The sequence below is a fragment of the Pelmatolapia mariae genome, linkage group LG20 (assembly GCF_036321145.2).
Source record: "Pelmatolapia mariae isolate MD_Pm_ZW linkage group LG20, Pm_UMD_F_2, whole genome shotgun sequence".
Lineage (NCBI taxonomy): Eukaryota > Metazoa > Chordata > Actinopteri > Cichliformes > Cichlidae > Pelmatolapia > Pelmatolapia mariae.
The window spans coordinates 33,832,322-33,854,153 of NC_086244.1; the positions used below are offsets into that span (position 1 = coordinate 33,832,322).

The 21,832-nt window shown below is 38.7% G+C and overlaps 2 protein-coding genes across 2 annotated transcripts in view; both read left to right on the forward strand.

Annotated features, from left to right (window-relative positions):
• The window catches only part of cfap74 (cilia and flagella associated protein 74), a 47,050-nt gene extending 44,584 nt beyond the window's left edge, over nucleotides 1-2,466 (forward strand). The window contains exons 34-38 of the mRNA XM_063465057.1: nucleotides 157-311; nucleotides 553-685; nucleotides 1,532-1,665; nucleotides 1,814-1,948; nucleotides 2,270-2,466. Coding sequence (XP_063321127.1) covers nucleotides 157-311; nucleotides 553-685; nucleotides 1,532-1,665; nucleotides 1,814-1,948; nucleotides 2,270-2,374 — 662 coding nt within the window. The 3' untranslated portion in view covers nucleotides 2,375-2,466. The remainder of the gene's footprint in view (nucleotides 1-156; nucleotides 312-552; nucleotides 686-1,531; nucleotides 1,666-1,813; nucleotides 1,949-2,269) is intronic.
• A 6,005-nt stretch (nucleotides 2,467-8,471) lies between these two features.
• gnb1a (guanine nucleotide binding protein (G protein), beta polypeptide 1a) overlaps nucleotides 8,472-21,832 on the forward strand; it is a 30,175-nt gene continuing 16,814 nt past the window's right edge. Inside the window, exon 1 of the mRNA XM_063463170.1 lies at nucleotides 8,472-8,824. The gene's annotated coding sequence lies outside the window, so the exon portion shown is untranslated. The remainder of the gene's footprint in view (nucleotides 8,825-21,832) is intronic.

Sequence of the window (21,832 nt, forward strand, 5' to 3'; positions counted from 1 at the left end):
AGTTTTTGCATAATCCCTCTGACAGACAAACACATATGAAACTGTAATAATGCAGTAAATGTCAGAATATTTGCTTAAAAAAAACAGGAGGGTAATGTGCTCCAACAGTTCAATTCTTTCATACTGACCAAGCAACGTGTTATATGACTTGTGCAGGGACTCAGAACTACAGTGGGTTGAGTGTGTTCAGTGTGGTGCCAGTAGAGGGCAGCATTCCTCCAGGGCAGAGCCAAGAATTCACGGTCACCTTTCAGCCTGACCACCCGTCTGTCAACTACTCTGACAAACTCACCGTAGAGCTCATGAATAAGGTCAGAGGGGCGCACATGTGTACAGATTTACACGCGCTTTCAGCTGTGAATGCATGCGTGCTCTCACCCTGTCCTTGTCCTCAATCGCTGCTTATAAAAACTGATCGCATGGCCAAGGCTAAAACACTGTTCCTAATGCATTCTTGTTATTTAGATGTCCTTACTGCAGCCTGGACGTCCTCTCTGTACTTTGGTCTTGATGATATAACAACCTTAACCCTGTGCCATTTCTGTCTCTCAGAGTAAAGTGTGTGTGATGGAGCTGAAGGGTGCAGCCTCTTCACATAGCATGTATCTATGTGGCGGAGACCCGCGGACAGTGCCTGTTGAATCCCTGCTCCCCTCAGTCATAACCAGTGAACCTCAGCTCAAAGGTGGCATGATTCAATTTCACTGTTTTCTCTCCAATATGCTCTTAAATACTGGGAAAATGTTACACTGACACTGTAAAGATGACTAATATCTTGCATACACTTTTCATGATTTACGCGAGCAAGGCCAGCGTATGTGATGAAGTAATTTATGCTAATCATAGCTTGCTGACAGCCCGTGCGTTTGTCACCAACAGTCAGATCATATTTTACCACCGAATCCACGTGTGAAATAGTCACACCTCCTCAGTGAGGTAGTAGTAAACTGTACTGAATCCAAGAGATGTTGGTGCATTCAAATGCTGCTCCGAACGCCTCTCACTGACACTGAGCAAAAATTGACTTGATGAAATGTGCATATTCTAAATGTCTTGAATAAGGAAGTAGCAATTTACCATGGTGTAATTTATACAGTTTCATCGTTTTCAGCTGTGTTTTTACATAATTTTCACACATATGCTATTTGTTTTCTTTTTTATTCTTCTTTTTAAGTAAGTAAGTAACCTAATAATTGGTTGTGCCACCTTTAGCAGCAAGAACTCCAATCAAGTGTTTGTGACAACTGATAATGTATCTCTTACATTGCTGTGGAGGAACTTTTATTGGAGGGTTTTTCAGTATGAGCAGCCTGTTTAAGTCCGATCTCAACCTGATTTAAGTCCAGATATGCGTAGGCCACTCCAAAACTTTAATTTTGTTTAGTTTTTTTTAACCACACAGAGGTGATTCAAGACAGAAAGGTTTATGAGTTAATTCTCCCTGATGGTTGTGTGATCATTAAAGAGATGTAAGAAAATCCATGACTTGTAGTTAAAGAACTAAAGCCTCCAAAATGCCTCTCCTTAGCAGAGTCAGAGGTGACGGAGAGCCCCACCATTCCTGTGTTGGTGACCCTGAAGGCCAGGTGTAGCTCAGGTGCCATCACACCTGCAGTCAGGGAGCTGCAAGTGGGCTGTATCCGCTCCACACAAACTAGTAAGAAGGTAACGTGCTGATGTTCAAGCATCCTGAAGCTTTCAGAAACAAAACCGACTGCTGCCACAGGTTTCATTGTTTAACACGGGGATTGAATTTACATTAGCACAGCATTCACTATGATGGTTTAAAGAGACATTTCTCTGTTTTTACCAGGGTGGTGAGTTTTACTGGGATAATGTGGCATCCCTGCAGCAGCAGGGCTTTAATGTGGAGCCGAGCAAAGGCAATGTGGACACAGGCCAGCGACGCGCCATCAGGATCACATGGACACCCCACACTGGATACAAAGTAAGGAAGTGCTGATTTTGGTCTTTGGTTGCCTTTGGTGATCTGTGTTGCTGTTGATCACTAAAAAAAAAAGTAAAGTCATAAAAGCTCACTTCCAAGGAACTCAATATGTAGTTGAATAGTACAGCAAAGTTAAAGCATGGTTGTGAAAAATGGGTTCCAAAATGTGGAGGGAATATTGTTGATTTCAGCACGAGAAAAAAGTGTTATTTAAGACTTTCAGCAGAATTAGGTTTAAAATGTCTTCCTGTGTGAAACACAACGTGTATATACTTGTATGTATATACTGTCTGACAACATGTTTACGCCTGTGTGTTTCAGCCTTATGAGGTGGTGCAGATGTGCGTGCCTCTCACTTTAAAGGGCGACGGGATGAATGTTTACAGAGTCACCCTGATGGCTTTGGTCTCCACGACCGCCGATTGACCTCTAAAGGACTTGGATGATGGCCAGCAGGAATTTTGCTCACACATACTCTGACTAACCACAAATACACATATTCTGTGTGTGTGCAGAGCCAGCATTAACAAATAATGAGATCATTAAAGGTTTTGTTTGAACATTAACTTGAGCGATTTCATTTTGCGTTGAAATGAATGTAGAGGACTGAACCAGTATTGACTAGATTATTGCAATTTCCATTTTCAGATGTTGTCATATTAGAAAATAAAAACACAGTTCTCGGTTTTTTGTTAAGTTTTTGTGTTAAGAATCTCATATAACTTCCAAAAATAGAAAGTCTAATAAAATATAGACATAAAAAATACAGTACACCGCCCTCTTCCAAGGTTTTACATATTAGAGCATATTAATAATCATCTGTTTCTTAGTAGGTCTTAAAATGGGGTAAATACAAACAGCAGATGACACATTGTACTTCACACATATTCATTATTTATTAGCACAGCTTAGCTTTGCAAAACTACATCTGAACAAACCACCAGACTTGTGACCCTTGGCACCTTTCAGTCGTAAACTCCTGTCTATACCAAAGTATTCTAGAGTCAAATATGTGACCATCTGTCTGACGGCTAAAACCTGGCTGAAGCTGGGAGAACTGTGCGTATAAATGCCCACAAACCTGAATGAACTGAAGCACAAAAATTCCTCGACAGTGTTGCGTAAACAGAATATCTAATATAATATTTAAGGTTGTATTTTTTACTCACATTTCATGACTACTTTTGACAGACAAGCTAACAATCAAAAAAGGAACAAAACTGAAGAAGTTGTTTTGAAAACTTTAACTGTTTCTTCTGATTATACTACATCAATGTAAATATGGACATTCCAGATGTACAGTATATATTTGAGAGAATGATATCTGTATGAGGGAAAGTTTTTTTGTCCACTTGCTTTTGCTTTTTCTGTTATGTGTATATTTTCCTGTGTAGAGTACCACAGCAACAACATTACATGTTACAGCCCCGTGTATCTTTGTACTGGACAGCTACAACTGAAATTCTCCTTAATATAACATGGAAGCAAACCTATCAAAAACAAAGTGCAATAGAGCATAAAATGTTGCAGAGATATACTGTATCTAAACTATTGCTTTACACGTGAGTGTACACCTGTTTTCACCACCAGGGGGTGTATGTAACACCAAGTAAGCAGCTGTGTTAAAACCGACATGGTAAAGGGTGTGTCAGCAGATGTAAGCCAGCAGATGTTCAGTAGCACTGCTGGTATTACACACATGAAGTGAAAGGAGACCAAGTTCACACCGAGGTCACACAAGGAGCATATTAGGGAAAATGGATCTAAATGGGCACACATAAAATAGGATGAAAATGATACTAAGAACTGGGCATATGAACAGTACTTGAAGAGTTAACTGATTAACAGTGGTTGTAACAGTAAAAGTGAATGTAGCATTGCTATTATTTGCCAAGTGTATATAGAGGCATCAATCCAAAAATACACGATATGATGAAAAGTGTTCTCTCAGTCATCCAAATCATTGAATTCAGGTACTCTATGGTCACAGGTGTATAAAATCAAGCACCCAGGCATGCAGACTGCTTCTACAAACATTGGTGAAAGAATCAGTCACTCTCAGGAGCTCAGTGAACTCCAGCATGATGACACTGATAGGATGCTGCCTGTGCTGCATCAATCAGAAGTGATTGAGAACACCACCTCAGCCATGAAATGGTAGTGGGGTCAGTGGATACTGAGGCTCATAGTGTGCAAAGATCGTCAGCTTTCTGCAGACAGTCACTACAGACCTTCAAACTTAATGTGGCCTTCAGAGTAGCTCAAAAGCAGCACACACAGAATGTGATTTCATGACTGATCGGCTCCTGCCTTATATCACCACACCAAGACATTTGTTGTTACTGTTACCGCACAACTTTGTGGTAACAGTTTGGGGATGGCCCTTCCTGTTCCAACATGGCTGTGCACCAGTGCACAAAAGCAAGGTCCATGAAGGCATGGATGAGCGAGTTTGGTTTGGAAGTACTTGACTGGCCTGCGCCCAACCCCACAGATCACCTTTAGGATCAATTAAACCTTGTGGAAAACCTTCCCAAAAGAATTGAAGCTGTAATAGCTGCAAAGGGTGCAGACATTTATATATGCAACAGAATATCAAATATAAATATATTAGATGGTGGGTTTTGTCAATTTTGAGGCACAAAATTAAAACATGTCGTGATAAAAAAGAATGTAGACCGAAGAAAACCTGAATCTTCGACCAACTTTAAACTTAATGACAGGCGGTGCTATTTTCTGGAAGAGGAGGAGCAAGTAAACTCATTTTGCATCTCCTTTATCAGGATGGCTGGTCAGTCACAGACGATCAGATTACAGGTTTGATTTACTGCAGAGCACCAACTCCCACCAGCTCTTCTAATACAATAACATCTTCATGCAGTTAAATTGTCAATGTTTAAGTCGGCTCTTTGGCTATGTGTTTTAAACATTTATCCACCAACAGTTTATCAAGTACTTGTAGCTAAATATTTTAACTGTTCATTCATTATTTTGGGGAAATTGTCCAACTAATTATCCATCTTAATAGTAATATGTGTCTTTGTGCGGGTGAATGCCGTGCCTGAGCAAGTAATAATATTAGTGTTGATATTAGTGCACTAGCTGTGATTTGCTTACCGATTCTTTAATTATTAAATGCTGTGTATATTTCAGACCTAATCCATAGCAGGTGCCTGGTTTGTCCTGCGGCTAGGCTAGTAGATCGCACAAACCCTGCAAACATTTTCTCCACTTTAGACTTCACAGACTTCATTTGTGAAATATACACGAACACTTACTGTATGCATCCATGGGATTTCAAAATCAGTGCTAGTTGAGACACAGGTAAACGGGCTCAGTGCAGTATGAATAATCAGCACTTACATTGGTCAGTTGCTCTGTTACAGTCAAGTCAAGCTCTCTCTTGATAAATTAAACAGGATGTTATACAGTGTGAAGTGCAGGCCCTTTGTATGTGAACAGCAGATGTCAGTAATGCCTCACAGTGGACCAATAGGATTTGCCCTCTCTGAGAGATACATGCTGTAAGCATTTATCAGAGATTGTAAGAGATTATGCTAAATCAGATTACTGTACCCCAACCTGCCTATAAAAAGCAAGGTCATTATGAGCTTAGCCTCATGTAATGTCACCCGTTTTATGAAATGCATGAGATCATATTAGGCAATATTTGTGTTGTTATTTTGCCTCTTTTTCTAATCTGATTTCTCCTATGATCTCTTGTTAATACTGTGGGATAGTGCTACTTACAGTCCCTGCTCTGCTAACGGGTGGAGTTCATGTGTCCCTCTTTGTCTGTTAATGAATGTGACTTTTTGTTTTTAATCAAATCAGAAGCAGGACAGATCCCTCTGTCCTTAATTACAATTTAGACTACATTAAAAGACCACAGACGTTATTTGTAACCACTTTAACAAGTGTTTCTAATGGGCTTTAAAGGCAAATTCATGCCCTCATAACACACTAAAATGTCTATTATTTGTCAATCCTTACACTTATCAGCACTGTTTACCATGTCTAATTTATCCCAGTTAAATTAGAATTAGTTTTAAAACAGAAAGCACATCCAGCTTTGGACTGTTCGCCTCATCAAAAGGCTGAATGCAGACAATAAGCTTTCTCCCCTGGGTGCTCTGAAGCACTACTAAAGAAGCTTCACAACACATATATGCAGAGACAGGCAGGGGTGTATCCAGGGGCAACTAAATCTCAGCAGCATTAACTTGGGTAGATGAGTCCCAGTGGAAACCCACACCCTGAACACTACCTGACAGACAGTCCTAACTGCCAATGCGTTTTATTACATAAAAAGAAATCTATATGAAGATATCAAATCCATAACCATAAGATAACAATTAATACCAATATCGCCCTTTTTACACCTATGAACTTGATGGAAAGCTTTTTGATGGGTTTTAAATCACATCTCTATACAATACTGCATGGTTACTTTGGTGAAATTGTGAAATTAATGTGTGCTCAGAGAGCTCAATAGCTCGCAGAAGAAAGTGTACACACAGAACAGCAGGCCTGTCCCGCCACCACAGGTTTTAGGGTTTACAAAAGTGTGATGGAATCAAATACACACACTTGTGGAAATTCACATTTTTAAAGAGCATATTTACAGATCGTTTTAATGGATACATTTTAGCAATAACATTAGTGACTATTGTATTCACTGCTATGTTGTTATACACAATGAGCAATGTAAAAAGTTCAAATAAATGTGCCCCTGGCATTTTATTAGACCGGATGCATATCCAAAAGTGTCAGGTATTTGCAATATGAAAATGTTATCAAATTCCATTGAAATCTGACCTTCATGCCAGTAAAGCAGCTAGTGTTTCAAATGAACAACACGCTTTCATTTGCAATCCAAAACAGGCAAATGTTATGTTTACTTTCCTGCTAGCGTGCGTGACTAAGTACATACCACGATTTTGCTACACCAACATCTGATGTTTATATATTTTTAACATGTACATTTGACCCTGTAGTTTTTGTGTGTGTTTAACAAAAGCTAAATATAAGTATCAAGTAATACGTTCTCTTCTGCTGATCTATCAGTAATGTCTTATGGTTAGTATAAGCTGCTCCTGGAAAAAATCTTGTTGACAAATTATATTCTCTGGGTATTAACTTCACCACAATTATATAAACTGAAGTCATTGGGGATTTGCTTTCTCTACTCAGTGCTTATGGGTGGACCGTCACTGCAGCACAGAGATGACTTGATGGTTATCACCAGTAGTCTAGGTAGAGTGCTCAGAAGAGGGGGTTAATGCTCAGCGGGTTAAGGCGTTACTTGGAGACGTGGAACACTTTGTCGTCCTCTGAGACAACAAAGTGTGCACGGGCTCGGTCCGACAGGGGAAGACAACAGCTACTGCTACTTGGCTTGTAAGAGAAATATTCCCTAGAGAGAGCTACTCTCTCTGTTTGTGCCAGATCTGTTTAGTGTTGTCTTTTTAAATGCACATTCAGTTCAGTTTAAATTCAGTTTAAATAAAGTGTGAGCTGGACAACTGTGTGCATGTGTCACATTCATTCTGAAACACTGATGTATACTTTTACATAAAAACAGACTCTTTTGTATGAATGAGCTGATGGAGTTAGAAATGTTATAAGAGTAGTTGTGTCTATTAATTTGTGGTCAGTTTTCAGTATAAAGCAACTAATAATCTGTACAAGTTTTTATTCCAAAGTGACAGATCCTCTGGTACAAGCATGGCCTGGCGTGTAGTTGGTTGTTAGCCCGGCCAGATAAACACTACTGTATTGCTGTTAATGCCTAATCGCCTTAAGTTAGCATTTACGTTATTACCAGTAAGACCAGTAAGTATAAATGCAATCCATTATTATTATTATTATTATTATAAGTGTTAATAATATTTTGTTTTCTACTTCAACAACACATCAATTATTATGAAAGGTATATATAATTACATAATTTTCAACCATCATTTTTTCGCCAATAAATGTAACATTATTTGTATTGTTTATAGCTTTTAGAAAATAAGCCCTTTAGACATCATCTGAAGCCTGGTTAATCTTTCAGTCATTTCTTTTAGTTAACTTTCTCTTTTGCTTCCACCTGTAGTGTTTTAAATTCACTCGAAATGTATGTTGTTGTTGTTTTTATGACATTTTCAAATGTAACTTTTTTCCAAAGTACTTTCGTTTCTCTTTATGTACACTCTTTGGTTGCCCCACAATTTTCCATGTACCTTTCAGCAGCTGCATTCTCTTGGGGTGAAAATCACTATTCAGCCTTGCCTTGATTTCGAAAACTCTCATTCGCTTTTCCAATTTTATCTTAAGTTTTCACATTAATCGAGTTTTAGAATTAAAAGCAGTGTTTTAGCAGGTAAATTTCCCTCTAGGTACGTTGGAGATACCAAAGATGGCAGCATTTCCTGATCTGAAGTGGTCGCCGACCCCTCCGCCGTGCGTTGTGACGCTGCCGTAACGTGGGGTTTCCCAGACCTGAATGCAGGGTTACCGCGCCCATCTCTGCTGTTTGATGGCCGGAGGAAGAAGCGACTGAGATCCTGGCGTGAAGGAAGAAAAAGAGGGACGACGACGGTGGGAAAGACGAGAAGGGATTTTTTTGCTTTGAGTTGGAATTTGTGTTGAGACGGAGGAACGTTAAACCGGGACTCTGACACGCCTTGTCTGGGTGAACACCGTCTTGTCTCTGCGCCTCTGTGCCGGTGTGTCTCCCCCCTCGGCGGGTCAAAAACTGGGTTCGGGGAGTGCCGCTCCTCGGTGGCTAAACAAGCTAAATCTGAGCGCCTGGGCGGAGAGAGGAGAGGCAAGAGTTTGCTGTTTCCAGTCAATGTGATATAAACAACGGATACCCTCGATTGAAAGCGGGTAAGGAAATGTATTGATATTTGAAAATGCGCTTCAGGAAATACAGTAAGTCTGCAGTTCACTAGCTGCCAAGCAGGGACGGGGAACGAAAAGGGTTAAACTGGGTTGAGTGGCTCCTTCGTTAGAGTTAGCTGCAGCTAGCTAGACGTTTCTGCCAAGACGGTGAGTGGGGGTCACTGGTTAAGTTTCTCAAACAAAGTGTCGTTTAACCAAATAATATATATATCTAATGGCTTTGTCCGGCAATGTTGGAGTTAATGGCCAATGCTAACCTTAATTAGCAGGGTGAATTGTGACAGCTCGTTAGGTTAGCCCGCACCCCTCTCCAACGTCCGGGTATTTTTCGCTCTCGTTGAATAAATTAGCTACCTGCTTTAACCTGCTTCAGCTTTTACTTAAGTAGCAAATTTTCCCCCAGCAATCGGGATGTAAAATTTATCAGTTGTTACCAGCATTTTAAGCTCTTAAAGGGCCCTTTCCCCCCCACATATTTCCTCTATAGGGTAGCCTGGGATTACCTGATAGGCTAATTGGTGGCACACTTGCTACTATCAGTTTATTGTTGATGAACCCTCGGCCAGCTGTTTAAGAAGAAACACAATGCTACTTCTCAAACTTACACAACTGAAACGGGCGTGAGCAGATTTTGGATTTACCACTACTCATACTGCAAATTCGTAGCATCATGAAACTGACAACGAAGGGAGTCTAAAAATGGCTACTTCACCAACAGAATCACTACCACCCCCACTATTCCGTAGCCAGTCCATACAAGTTAGCCAGCAGTGGCCACAGCCTGGTATGGATCATCTGGGTGTGTGAATTACGAATATGGCAGCGACGACAACATGCCTGTATCCACAATGAATTTGAACACTGGTGCTGTTGCTGATTTATGATTTTTAAGCACATCGGTTGTATTTTAGCGGCAACATTTACTGTTATTTACATAATGTAACAAAATTCCTACTTAAACACATTTACTTGCAAAGCTATGTTAAAACGGGGTAGTTGAACCAAAAGCATTTATGTGAGTGAATCGAAACTAAACCGCCGGAGATGATGGCAACTGTATGGCACAGATATGTTAACAAATCCCACGTTTAATCAGCAGTCAGCCACCCAGTTCTTCAGCTTGGCCTTTCGTTATAATGCCCAGCGCGTTAAAGTAATATGAATTTGCATCGATTACCAAGCCGTAGGGCCGCTGTATGTTCGCGAGGAAAAGGGCAGGCACGGCTGTGGATCTGATTGTGGCCATAGCCATTTTAGTTTCATGAGTGTTAACCCAGCGTCAGTTTGCGAACACAGTTAGGTTGATTTTAGACTTCTTCTTTTAACGGCGTGGAAACGAGATTGTCTAATTGGATCTCGTCAATCTGTTTATCTCAATCACGGCTCCGTTGCAGTGCAAGTTGTTAGCAGCTACAGTAACCGTGCCCAGTCGGGCCGCGCCGCTCCATAGTATCTCAAGCTCTAGCCCGGAAAACGGGCATGCTTCCTCAAAGGTGAAGCAGCATATCCCAGTCGGCACACTGTCGTAGGGGGTTAAGATAGAAATGAATTGGAACAGTTGTATTTAGCGGCGGGAAATGTTTCGTAAGCGGGTTCAGCGGCGAGGTTGGACGTGCTGTCGCAGGAAGCTGTGCTGTGCGCCTCCGACAGCACCGAGACGAGCTATATGAAGCCTGGCGCTTATACGGACTTTGGAGGCCAGCAGTATTCAGATACTGCATTAGAAAAATCCGTGACCGCACGTAGACGATTTTCAACCGTTTTAGGAAAATTGGTGGTGTTTCTTAAGAGAGCTAGCCGTTTTTAATGGTTCACAAAGATGAATTCATTTTGCCAGTGTGCCCCCTCCCTCCGCCTCCTCGAATGAATGGGTTCCTGTATTCAGGGCCCAAGCAGCTGCAATGAACAAGATGGCGTTCAAAGCCTTTTTCATCACCGCTTTTTCTCAGACAGAGAGAGGCAGCTGCCGAGCATCGGATGGGTTTAGGCTTGGCAAGGTAGATCTCATTGATTATCCTCATCCTAAAAATGTGCAGAATGTATTTGCATTAAAAACGTTTTCATGCTCATAGCATTCCTGGTCAGATTAATCCAGTATGTGCACCTCACTTACAGGACAACATGGTGGGGAAGGGGTGTTGTACATCTTGACTGTGAACCTGAACATCAGGGGATCTGAAAATTACATTATATCTTTAAAAACTGTATATGAAATGTATTTGTTATTTAGATTTTAATATTATACTTATTTTCTTTTTTAGAATTTTTTAACCACACCTTAGGGAATGGGATGTTTCTTCTCAATCCTCACAGCTGCTTAGAGATGTGATAGAACAGATTACAGAATTTAAAGAATGAAAGATGTAATGGCTTCTTTAGATTTTTAAGTTATTTCTTTCACATTTTGTTCTTGTTGCAGTAACATGTATTCTGCTTATTTCCAAAACTTTACTTATTCTGTTTCTGTGTGCCATGTATATCAGACACATTTTGTGTATTTGTTTTTAATCATGCCTATTCATTTCTTAGTCACAATTAGATTTATTTTAACACTGATCCAAAACTTCCAGTTCCAATCTCTTCATACTAATCACATCATACCTCACAACTGATTTGATGGAAGTTAAGTTTGGGAGAAATCTATGGCATTATTTGTTTTTGTATGAAGTGGTCTGGTTTTCCAGGCTTTTGGCCAGACCTGTAATAAACTACAAACAAAAGAGGAAGTTTATGCAGAACAGTTTACTGTGAATAGTTAAGGTTTTATCTGTAGCACTTTTGGGTTAAGCACAACCTGTATGCACGCCCAAAAGCATCCAGTTATCAAACCAAGCATAAAACATTGTTCTATTTATTGTTAATCAGCTCACATGACCTGGATGTGACCCACTCTATATTGGCACCCTGAATATATCCAACACTGTTTTTCTTTGGCCCTGTTGGAAAGCAATAGAAAAAGCTGCATGAATTTCTCCAGCATTTTATTGATGACTTTGCCTTGAAACAAGTCATATACGACAGGCCTGCTTAAAAGCATTAATTGCAGAATTGTCTGTTTGAGACTGAGTTTGTGCACAGTGTAGCTTGTCAGTAGCTTAGCTGTGAGTGAGTAGCACCACAAGATAATGACCATGTGTTTAAAACCTGAATAATTATCCCGTTGGCCTGGGATTTGGGTGGGTGGGGGGGGGGGATTGTCATCCAGTTTATTTTTTCCCTCATTTAATCTGGGAGTGCTGTATATGAATGGGATTAAATTCTTAGATATGTGGATTTCAGTCTTTGGGATTATGTGGCTTTGGTTAGTGATAGTGCTGATTTTTTATTTTATTTTTTTTTTTCACATCAGGCATGATCCTGCTTTTCACTGTCCACTGTAAAAAGCAGATGTGCTGAGGGGCCAAATAAATATGGGTGTACATGCTTACCCAAGTTTTAAATATACTTTACTATTTTGTACCTTATACAGTAAGTTTAATAATTCATCAGTTTATTATGCTCGCTGTCTCGCACACAGTATCCACCTTCCCTCTATAAGAACTTTAGATGGGCACAAAGTGATTGATACTTTCACAGGATTACCCCCTTACCCTCTCTTTGATAAAATACCTTTTTCATTCAAGTGTTGGATACCTGAACTCGCAAGATGTGTTGTATGTTTGTGACAGCCTTGGCTGTAACGTAACTTCTGACCAGACCAAAATGATGCAAGTTTTATATACTTGTGGCTCCAAGAGACCAAAAAGCAACAGTGGTTGGATCCAACGTGGTGGTTGTTTTGTCTCATTGACCATTATGGTATATTATGATTTCTTAGTTAGTGACAGTCTCCACGTGTTTGGTTTGCATCCGGTAGGTTGAGGTTTTGGGTTTTTTTTTTTGTTGTTTTGTTTTGTTTTCAGTTAAATTGAAATTGAATTAAACTGATCAGAGTCAATCAAGAGTTTTTTTGTTAGGTTTTGTTTTTTTTTACTCAATGAAAAGACGCATGCACTCACAGATTAGTATAGCATTAATGGTGCTGGACTGTGGGAAGAACCCAGAGCCCCTGGAGTAAACCCACACAAGACCAGGGAGAACATGCAAACTTAAACCTGCTTCAGACGAGCTGGTTCAATCCAGAACTTGTAGCAGTGAGTGTGGACACCATGACAACATAACTTTTCTATTGAGGTTCCTAATAGATCTGTAGTATGAATATATACCAGTCCCCATCCAGTGCCACAGAACATGTTTAATAATGGTTGTTTAATAACATTTATGGTTGGTAATCAATACATTTAGTCAGTAAAGCCCTATCACATCTAGACTGAAATAAAAGGGCTGCATTGAAATTAAATTGCCTTGGTTCAGTAGTTAGAGTTATGCATATCAGCCCCAAGTTTTTTGCATGTTAATAAACACAAGATAATTTTATATCCTGTTAATATAGGATATATAATGCTTTTGAGCAATTCCCTGATTGTTGTAGCTGATAGGTAATGGCTGATGTTCAGGAGTTTTGGTTTCATTGAGTGGTGAACTCTTCTGACTTTGTAATGGCTTTTTCACTGTTTTCCAGTGGACTTCAAGTGCCCTGGTCCTGTTTAGCATGGTCATTGCAAGTGTTATTCAAGTAGTCACAGTACTGCTGCAAAACTGAAACTTTGTTTCCTAATTTCTGTACTAATTTATGATAGTTTTTTAAAATAAAAAACTGAGAAAAACTGCCCCTTTTGTTATAGAGTTATGGAGTTATAAGTATACAACTACTGTAGCCTGATCCAACTTCAGGTCTTTTCCAACAGCCATACAAGTATTACTACAAAAAGGCTTAGTTGTGCAGTTGTGCAAATTCAGGTATACTACAATGCTTGATAGAAAGCATAGGATACATTATGTAAAGTTTGAGTTTCAGATTTAAAACAAGAATGAAATAATGCATTATTTGCACTTAATTGAAGATGCAATTTTTGGGTAAATAATTATTTCCGGTATACCAAACTGACCCCACAACTACATAAGTACACAGTGAACCCTGGATTTCCTGTTGCATAACAACCCTACATTTCTACCTACCTATATCTGACTTAAAACTTCACTGTGCCTGTATATTCATCTCAATTTCTTCAAAATAAAAAGGAATCCTGACACATTTAATGGGGCCTGTGTAAAATGTTTCCTTTAAGGGAAACTGGTAGCATGCCAATTAACTGTTGGTTACAAGCCACAACAAATCAGTTTTCTGCGAGGCATTTTGGGGTTCTGGTTTCTAACACAGACAGTTTCATGTAAGAGTTGATGGAAAAATACTCAGAACAGTATGGGCATGGAACTTGAGTTATCCATTGTACTATGCCAAGCTGTTGAATATGTATTTCTCTTCATCCACAATAGTGACTTTATCAGCGACATTATTTGTGAATATTAATTTTAAAAGACCATTGGTCGCAGCCTCTGCAGTATGCCTTCCATTGCTATACTCATAGGTCTTGTTGGTTGAGCAATCTAAATCCTTTCTTCTACTTTGTGTAATACAGCTCCTGAAAGCAGCACAAGCACAGTTTCATCAGGGTGTGTTGATCATCCATAAACAACTGTGCAGCTAAAGACTGTGATGGGATCTCTGTGCTAGTACAGTTTTGTTCTAACAATATCTTTCAGAAGATAATAACTTTCTTAGCATCCACTGGTGCAAGTTATCTAACTATTAATTGCATGCACACCACACATGTGTTTCAGCCATATACACATGCGCACAGATGCAGGCATACATTAACACTAAGTGTTAATAGAAGTCTCAAGGCTACAATGTACAACTTCCAAATTCAAATTTTAGAGCCATTCACAAAGATTATGAAACTTGGCACTGAGTGCAAATGCCAGCACACCCACAACAACAGCAGGGCTTTCCCTCTTTACCACAGCAAGGTTTATAGTGAGGGATGAGCCCAACAGTAGAATCAAATACATCTGCATTAAAAGTTACTCGAATAGTTCAAAGAGGAAAATTTTAGCCTTTTCTAGATGCAGGAATTTTTCATCAGCCATTAAAGCCTTTTTGAAACTTGGGCCTTTTACCCGCATGTCATCTGGAGGAACCTAGGTTTATATTTAGTTTCTGAGCCAATTTTCCTGTCTAAAAAAGTCCCTGCTCAAGTTGTAGTACTTGGTAATGGCCCAGGAAGTAAGTAGTCGTTGATTGTTTATACACAAAACCCAGATCTGTTCTGTGCTACTCGCCCTGCTAGTACAGCTGCTTGCCAGGTATTTTCAGTGAGCTATGCATCTAAATGTATTGCCATAATTAATGTGACTGATGCATAGCAGAGAAAACTGTTAACATGTAGAAAATGTTTGCGTTAAGAACTGCGATGGCAACATGAAGCAAATTCCATGTCATCCAGAGTCCAGTTTCCTGTTTTATGTACAGAAACAGGTCACAGGTAATCCAGTGCCTTATCTAATGTAGCACTTGTAACTTATATCAAACATCTTAGTTTTGTTTTTTCTTGTTTGGGTTTTTTTGCCCATCATTGGAAACATACTACTGGAGACTCAGTTATAATTTAAAAGGCAATTTAAAAAAAAAAAAAAAAAAAAATTAGGACTGCAAACTGAACATTTTTGTGTGTGTGTTCTGCTACCTTTAGTGGCAATGCAGGACAGCTCTCTCAAAAGTGTCACTACCCTAAAGTGGCAGCTACAGTGGTTTACACCAGGATGTTACATTTCCTGAACACAATCACAACTTAAACGCAAAATGATTTGCTTTTCTTGAGTCATGGTTTAAAAAAAATTAAATCAAAGGCATATTAAATCAAAGGCATATATTATATAACCTATAACATGCCTTACATTGTTATAGGTTATACAATTTAAAATATTCTATTCAGTTCAGATCTTCCTTTCAGAAGACTCATACATTTTTGTTAACAGAATCATTGACACAGGTTGCCATCTGCTAACCTCACTAACAAAATTGTAAAATTTCAAACATAACAAAGTTATTATTATTTAAGTTATATTGAACATGATCTATTATATAACATTCACCAATTGGATAAAAGAGCATTTAAAAGTTTATTCGGTACTGTAATTGATTTATCAGTAAAGATTGTTTTAAGCAGTGGAAAGAACAGATTACTTATGAAAGGTGTGCAGTAACAAATAAAGATTTGTTTCTCAATCTGTGTCTTGGCAAACATTCTTAGTCTTCTTTTTTTTTTTTATAGCTCCAAGCACTCCCAAGTGTCAATATTACAGAGAAAATTCTTCCTAAGCCATTCCCACTGTTTAGATTTGTGTATAGTTTGACTGTAGGTGCTGTTATGCTTACATAACTTGTCACCACTGGCCCAAAGGTCTTAGGCACTGTTTTGAATATTCAAAGTAAGTGGCACCAGAGCCGCTTGGTGACCCACACACTGGCCATCACTGTCATCACTTACACCGTAACCCTCCCACAAGCCCATAACAAACTCTGGCCGTCTTTTGCATGTGGATTTCACCGCCTGATCTGGTTTGAATAGAGACCATCTCTGTGTCTATTTACATTCTCACCCTTATATTTGACTGCAAAGGGAAAATGTGACCGAACCTGAATCCCGAGATGACTGGGAAAGACAGCTACTATTAGTGAGTTTTCTTCCTCTTCAAAGCAAGAAAGGCCACAGTCACTTGAGCAAGAGTGGGGTAGCTGTCATGTGACTCTTCACACACTTGTTCCTCTCTTGGAAGCTTGGGGAGAAAACACAGGGGGAGGGGTGTGATTATTAATGCAATCAAAGGAGTGTATTTTATGCTTTAAATAAAGTCATGCTTTTGGCTTTGGGCTAGCCTGACCTTCCCTCCCTTTCCTTTTTTTTCTCCCTTTACAGTTTTAATTAACTATTAACTCATTTATATCCAAGTATGAAAAGATGGTTGTGCAGCTTTGTAGCAAGTAAATGTTAAAATGCATGAACTTTCTTGACATAGACAATCTTATCTTTTTAACAGGCATATTTTTTTTTTTCTCGATGCTATCGTCAGAAAAAATGCTGAGCATTAGGAATAGCTTATTATTTTTTTTAAAAGGTTGAGCCTCATGTTAGAATTCTGCTTTCTTGTTAGTAATGATCAGTTATATTGCAGAGCAGCTTATGTGCATTAAGTTTTTGTTTTGTTTTTGGCTAGGTTTGCCTTTTGAGAGCATCTTGTTCTGAAATGTGGTCTGAAAAATGCCTGCTATTTCTACCAACAATGTTTTCTGTCTAGCAAAAGAGCACACAGCATCATGGAATGTTTCACTAATCAATCAATTAAACACTACTGTCAGTCGCATTGATGTTATGTCCCCTATCATCAGACATTACCAGCACAGGCCAACCACATTGACGGTGCATGCATACAAAATCGTGTCCAGTAAAAGGGATGGTTCACACAGCATATATAAAGAACACTCAAATGTAGGGCTGGGTAATTGGTTGAGTTTTATTGTTGTAAATTTTTCATTGTAATGATTGTGCAAATAAGATGAATCATTGTAAAAGGAAATATGTTTTCTTATGCCTTGCGATTTTTTTTCTTTTTTTAATTTAGGCTTCCCCTTCCCTTTTCAGCACTGCACCCTAAAACCACAAACCTCCAGTAAACGGTGGATTGTTCACTCAGTAAGGTTAGGGTTACCCCACTGATGTTTTTTTTGCAATAGTAACTTTACCAACAGATCAGACGTGGTGTGTGGCATTTGGCAACTAGCCAATTATGCAAAAGTTTTCTCAGCTGATTCAAATTAAAATAATAATAAAAATAGTTCCTTTACAATTTTTTACAAATTATAACAGACGTCATAGTTGTTGTTGTTGTTGTTAGGGTTTTTTTTTTCAGACTTTTATTTTGTGAAATTTCAATTAGATTTTGTCCAAGATCTAAAAAAAAGTGTAAGATATTAGACAAACCTTTTATCTACAAATGAAATAAGGTTAGGCATTTTATTCAGCATCACTCTGTAATTACACATCCACAGCGTTTGTTTGCTGTGGGGTTGTTATGTGGTGATGAGCTTTTTCTTCCAGTTCAGACATTGCTGATCATGCTGGAGTTGGAGCCAATAATCGAACATTAGTCTAAACTATTACAATGCAATAAAGGTGTGTTTATAAAATTTCATTCATACCCAAATTAGCTTAAAAATCTCCAAGTGCTCTTGAGGATTAACACTTTGACTGCTGCATTCAGGCTGAAAGAAAGCAGTAGATGGGGCTAGTATTTAGTTTCAACTAACTTAACTGTGTTTTGTTTTTGTTGTTTTTTTTTTTGGGGGGGGGGGGTGTTTTTGTTTTTTGCTTTAAAATAACATAGCTTACCTAGTAATTAATTATGTTGTTGGACATAGCATCCTGAGATGTGGAGTGCTTATGGATTTCCATCTCATGTCATAGAAATGTATCAGTATATAAAGCCATCTGTTTTTGGCAGCTGTGCAGAGTCACACATGTTCATCCCCCTGTGATTGATGGTATTCTTCTTATGTCTACATGCCAGAAATCCAGGAAATAGAAACTTGAGTTCCACCCAAAATGGGTTGGTAGTGCAGTGGTCATTTTTATCTTATAGAGATTAAGCTGGATAGAAAATTTGTCTGTAAGATGTTTGTTCACACTACCAGAGCCTTCACTTCTCCGGATTGGTCACAGTGTAGTGCTCATGCAGAACATAAATTCCATAAAGTGTTGGTGTTTCGATTGCATTGATTAGTATACTTTGAGTAACAGAAGCAAGCAAATGGTGCATTGTGCCATTGACAGTATTCCCCCCCCCCCCCCCCTCCCCCCCGACTGTGGTAGTGTGACGGTTGTCCAGGAAATGCAAAAGTTTCACCATACACTCATTGCCCCTGGCTCCAAGTCTGCACAACTACAGTGTGTCCTGTAAAATAATTGATATCTAAAATTGGCTTTAGTGGACTTGGTGCATATTATAATTTTAAAGCATACATAGAGAAATATCTTGTTTGTGGGGGATATCAGTCTGTGTACGTCCAGTATGAGTGTTTCAGAGGCGAAAAAGTATGGATAATAGTGAATAGTTGAATTTGTGGTACATTTCCAAAACTGTTGGGGTAACTGAAGTCTGTGAAGGTTCTGAAGTGTGTGTACTGTACTTTTTTCTTTTCAATAAATCTTTCAGTTGATTTTTGCACCTCCACTTGCTCACTTAATCAGAACTGTGCCATCTTATGCATACTCATTTGTAGCCTCAGGACTTTGCTCTACATTCATTGGAGCAAAATGGGTTATGAGGCCCAAGGCTATTCATATTTAGTTCAGCCATTCTTGAGACTCAGAAAGATTTGTAACCCACCTTCTCAAACAGTGATTAAAGGACTAATCCCCATCTTGTCAACCTTTCCCCGTCATCTAATTTATATCATTAGTGGCACAGTATAAAGTGAAAGTGCAGAAATATCCACAGTTAATCTTGCATGTTAATTTTAGTTGCGTAAACATAAAAAGTGGTTATGCTCCCCTTTTTTTTTTCTTTTTGTTTTTTTCTTTCTAGTACCAAGTCCTGTGTTGGTGGTGGGTTTCACTATAACTGCTTAAGCATTTTATTCACTTTACTTTGTTATTTTGGGGTTTTCTCCTCTTTCCCCTAGTGACTCTGCTGATGTTTCTGCGGTTTATGTTTGTATTCAACTTCAAACATGCTAAATGACCTTCTGACTTATTTTCAAGTATGTTCAAAAAATGGTAATGGCAAAGAAAACATTAACAACTTAAAAACTAAGGCACTTAAGGTGCTTAACAGTTTGTGTTAACCAAGGAGTGTCCCTTTACTGTTACAAAACAGTGGGCTATATTGGTAAAAGTAAAATGAATGGTAATAAAAATGCAAAAATCTCACTTTAATTTTTTCCAAGCCAAATTATCAAATGTGATGTCAGTACAGTTATATACATTTTATTAAATCCTTGAAAGTTGAATGTGGCATATGAATTACACCAGTGCAGTAATAACAGAAATGGTCTTAAAAATAATAATATGGTATTGAAACTCTGGTATTTCGTGTCACCGGTGTGAAAACCATTTCATAGTGCATTCATTCATACTGATGCTAGCTAGTCAGGGAAGGGGAAGGAATCACTTCCTGCTCCACAGTGCTGTAGCTGCCTTGTAAACAAGCCGCTCAGAGCTGAATGGTGTGTTGGAAAATGACAAAGTGGATGAGATTGGTGGAGCTTTTAAAAAATGTCCAGGAGCAATTCCCTTATGTCTTGTGTTACTGCATCATCACCCCCTTTGTCCTTTCTTCCTTTGTGACCTGGTTGTGTTTCAGTTACATTTACAATGGATCACTACCTCACAGCACTTAGACAGACCCTTGCCCACCAGTAAGACTTAAAAAGCATGCACTTACTGTATCTTTTGCCTGTTTATATACTAGAACAAATTGAACTATAACATCTTTAAATATAGAAAATTTTACAGTTATATACGTATTTGAATTGGTATTCATAAAGTTTTGTTTTTTGGTTATCCAAATGAAACAGAAATGTTCTAGAAACAATCAAGATGTACTGTGATGGTAGGCTAAGTCAGTTGCGACAATCCTCAAATATGTTTCAGTAGACAAACCAGTCACACAAATGTTTGACTGTTGTGGAACGTTAAAATTCTCAGTTTTGCTTTTACTTTCATTCTGATGTGACCTAATGTCTTTAACATGATTAGTCTTGAAGCATGTCTCAATTATTATGCTCATCTCCTCCAGTGTAACCAGTTGTGATGGCTTAACTTGATGTCAAACAGCAAAGGTTTAGGATGTTTTAAATGCTGTAAAGTTTAAAGAATAGACACAGGAAGAAATAAGGTAGCTCCTCTCTACATAGTTTTCTAAAAGCCGTTGCTGTTCCTAAAAATGCATTCCCCAGGTTTTAGGGAAACCATCTGCCATTTTCGTTTTCTGACTTGAACCCAGATAAAATACCACATTAATAACTTTTTTTTTCTTCCAGATATAAATGTTGAAATCAGAGAGGGATCTAATCACATTTTTTGGGGGAGTAGGTTTGGTATGATATGCATATTTAGTGTGTATTTTCAGGGGGAAAAAATATTCCTTTTTTTTTTAAACTTTCAGATTTTTAGTTTCACACACTTGTGCAGAAGCAATGGTGACATTCTTTTACACAGCCTGCGTTTTTAAACCAGGTGTGATTTTTAGCAATGTAAAACTATCCGCACACACAATGATGCAAAGCACATAACTGGAAATGGGTTGTTGGCGTAATGTTGCATGTGTTTTCATGCAAACACTAAAGTCTGTTTGACTGTAGTGTAACATTGTCACCCAGTAAGAATAAAACTGCAGCAAAGAAATGTCTTAATGCTCTCAGCTACACATTCTACTGTGAACACAAATGTTGTAAAATTACAACGTTCATTAGTATTTGTCAAATACCACTTACATGTATTGGGTATCGGACTAATTAATCTTTCTGTCCAGTTCACACTAAACATGTTGGATACTGTGCTGAGGACCGGGCGTTGGATTTGAGGATTTGGGTGTTGTTACTGTGAATTGAAGCTCACTCGGCTTAAATTCTTTGAACAGGTTTGGGAGCCAGTCTTTTAAATGCTTGCTAAAAATATTTCCTTTCCTCGTCTGAAGTACTGGATAATATCGTTTGCATATTGCCTTTTTGAATCAGTTGTCATACTTTCATCACCCCACCACCCCCCTCCAAAGCAAAGTCCCTCCATAGACTCTGACTTATGAGTAGAGCTATCTTGGCAGCTGCATTAGCAGGATTCTTCCATGTATAGTTTTTGCCCCTCTATGCTTGTGTGGTTTCTCCTCCAACAGCTAAGGACAGACTTAGAACACTTGTAGCCATACAGCTTCAGTTCTGGTAGACTTGTTGCCTATATGCTGCCTACAGTACCAATGGAAATGAGTACAAACACGTTTTGAGAACTTTGGTATTGAATGGTGACCTCCTTATTCACAACTACCATACCTGCATGG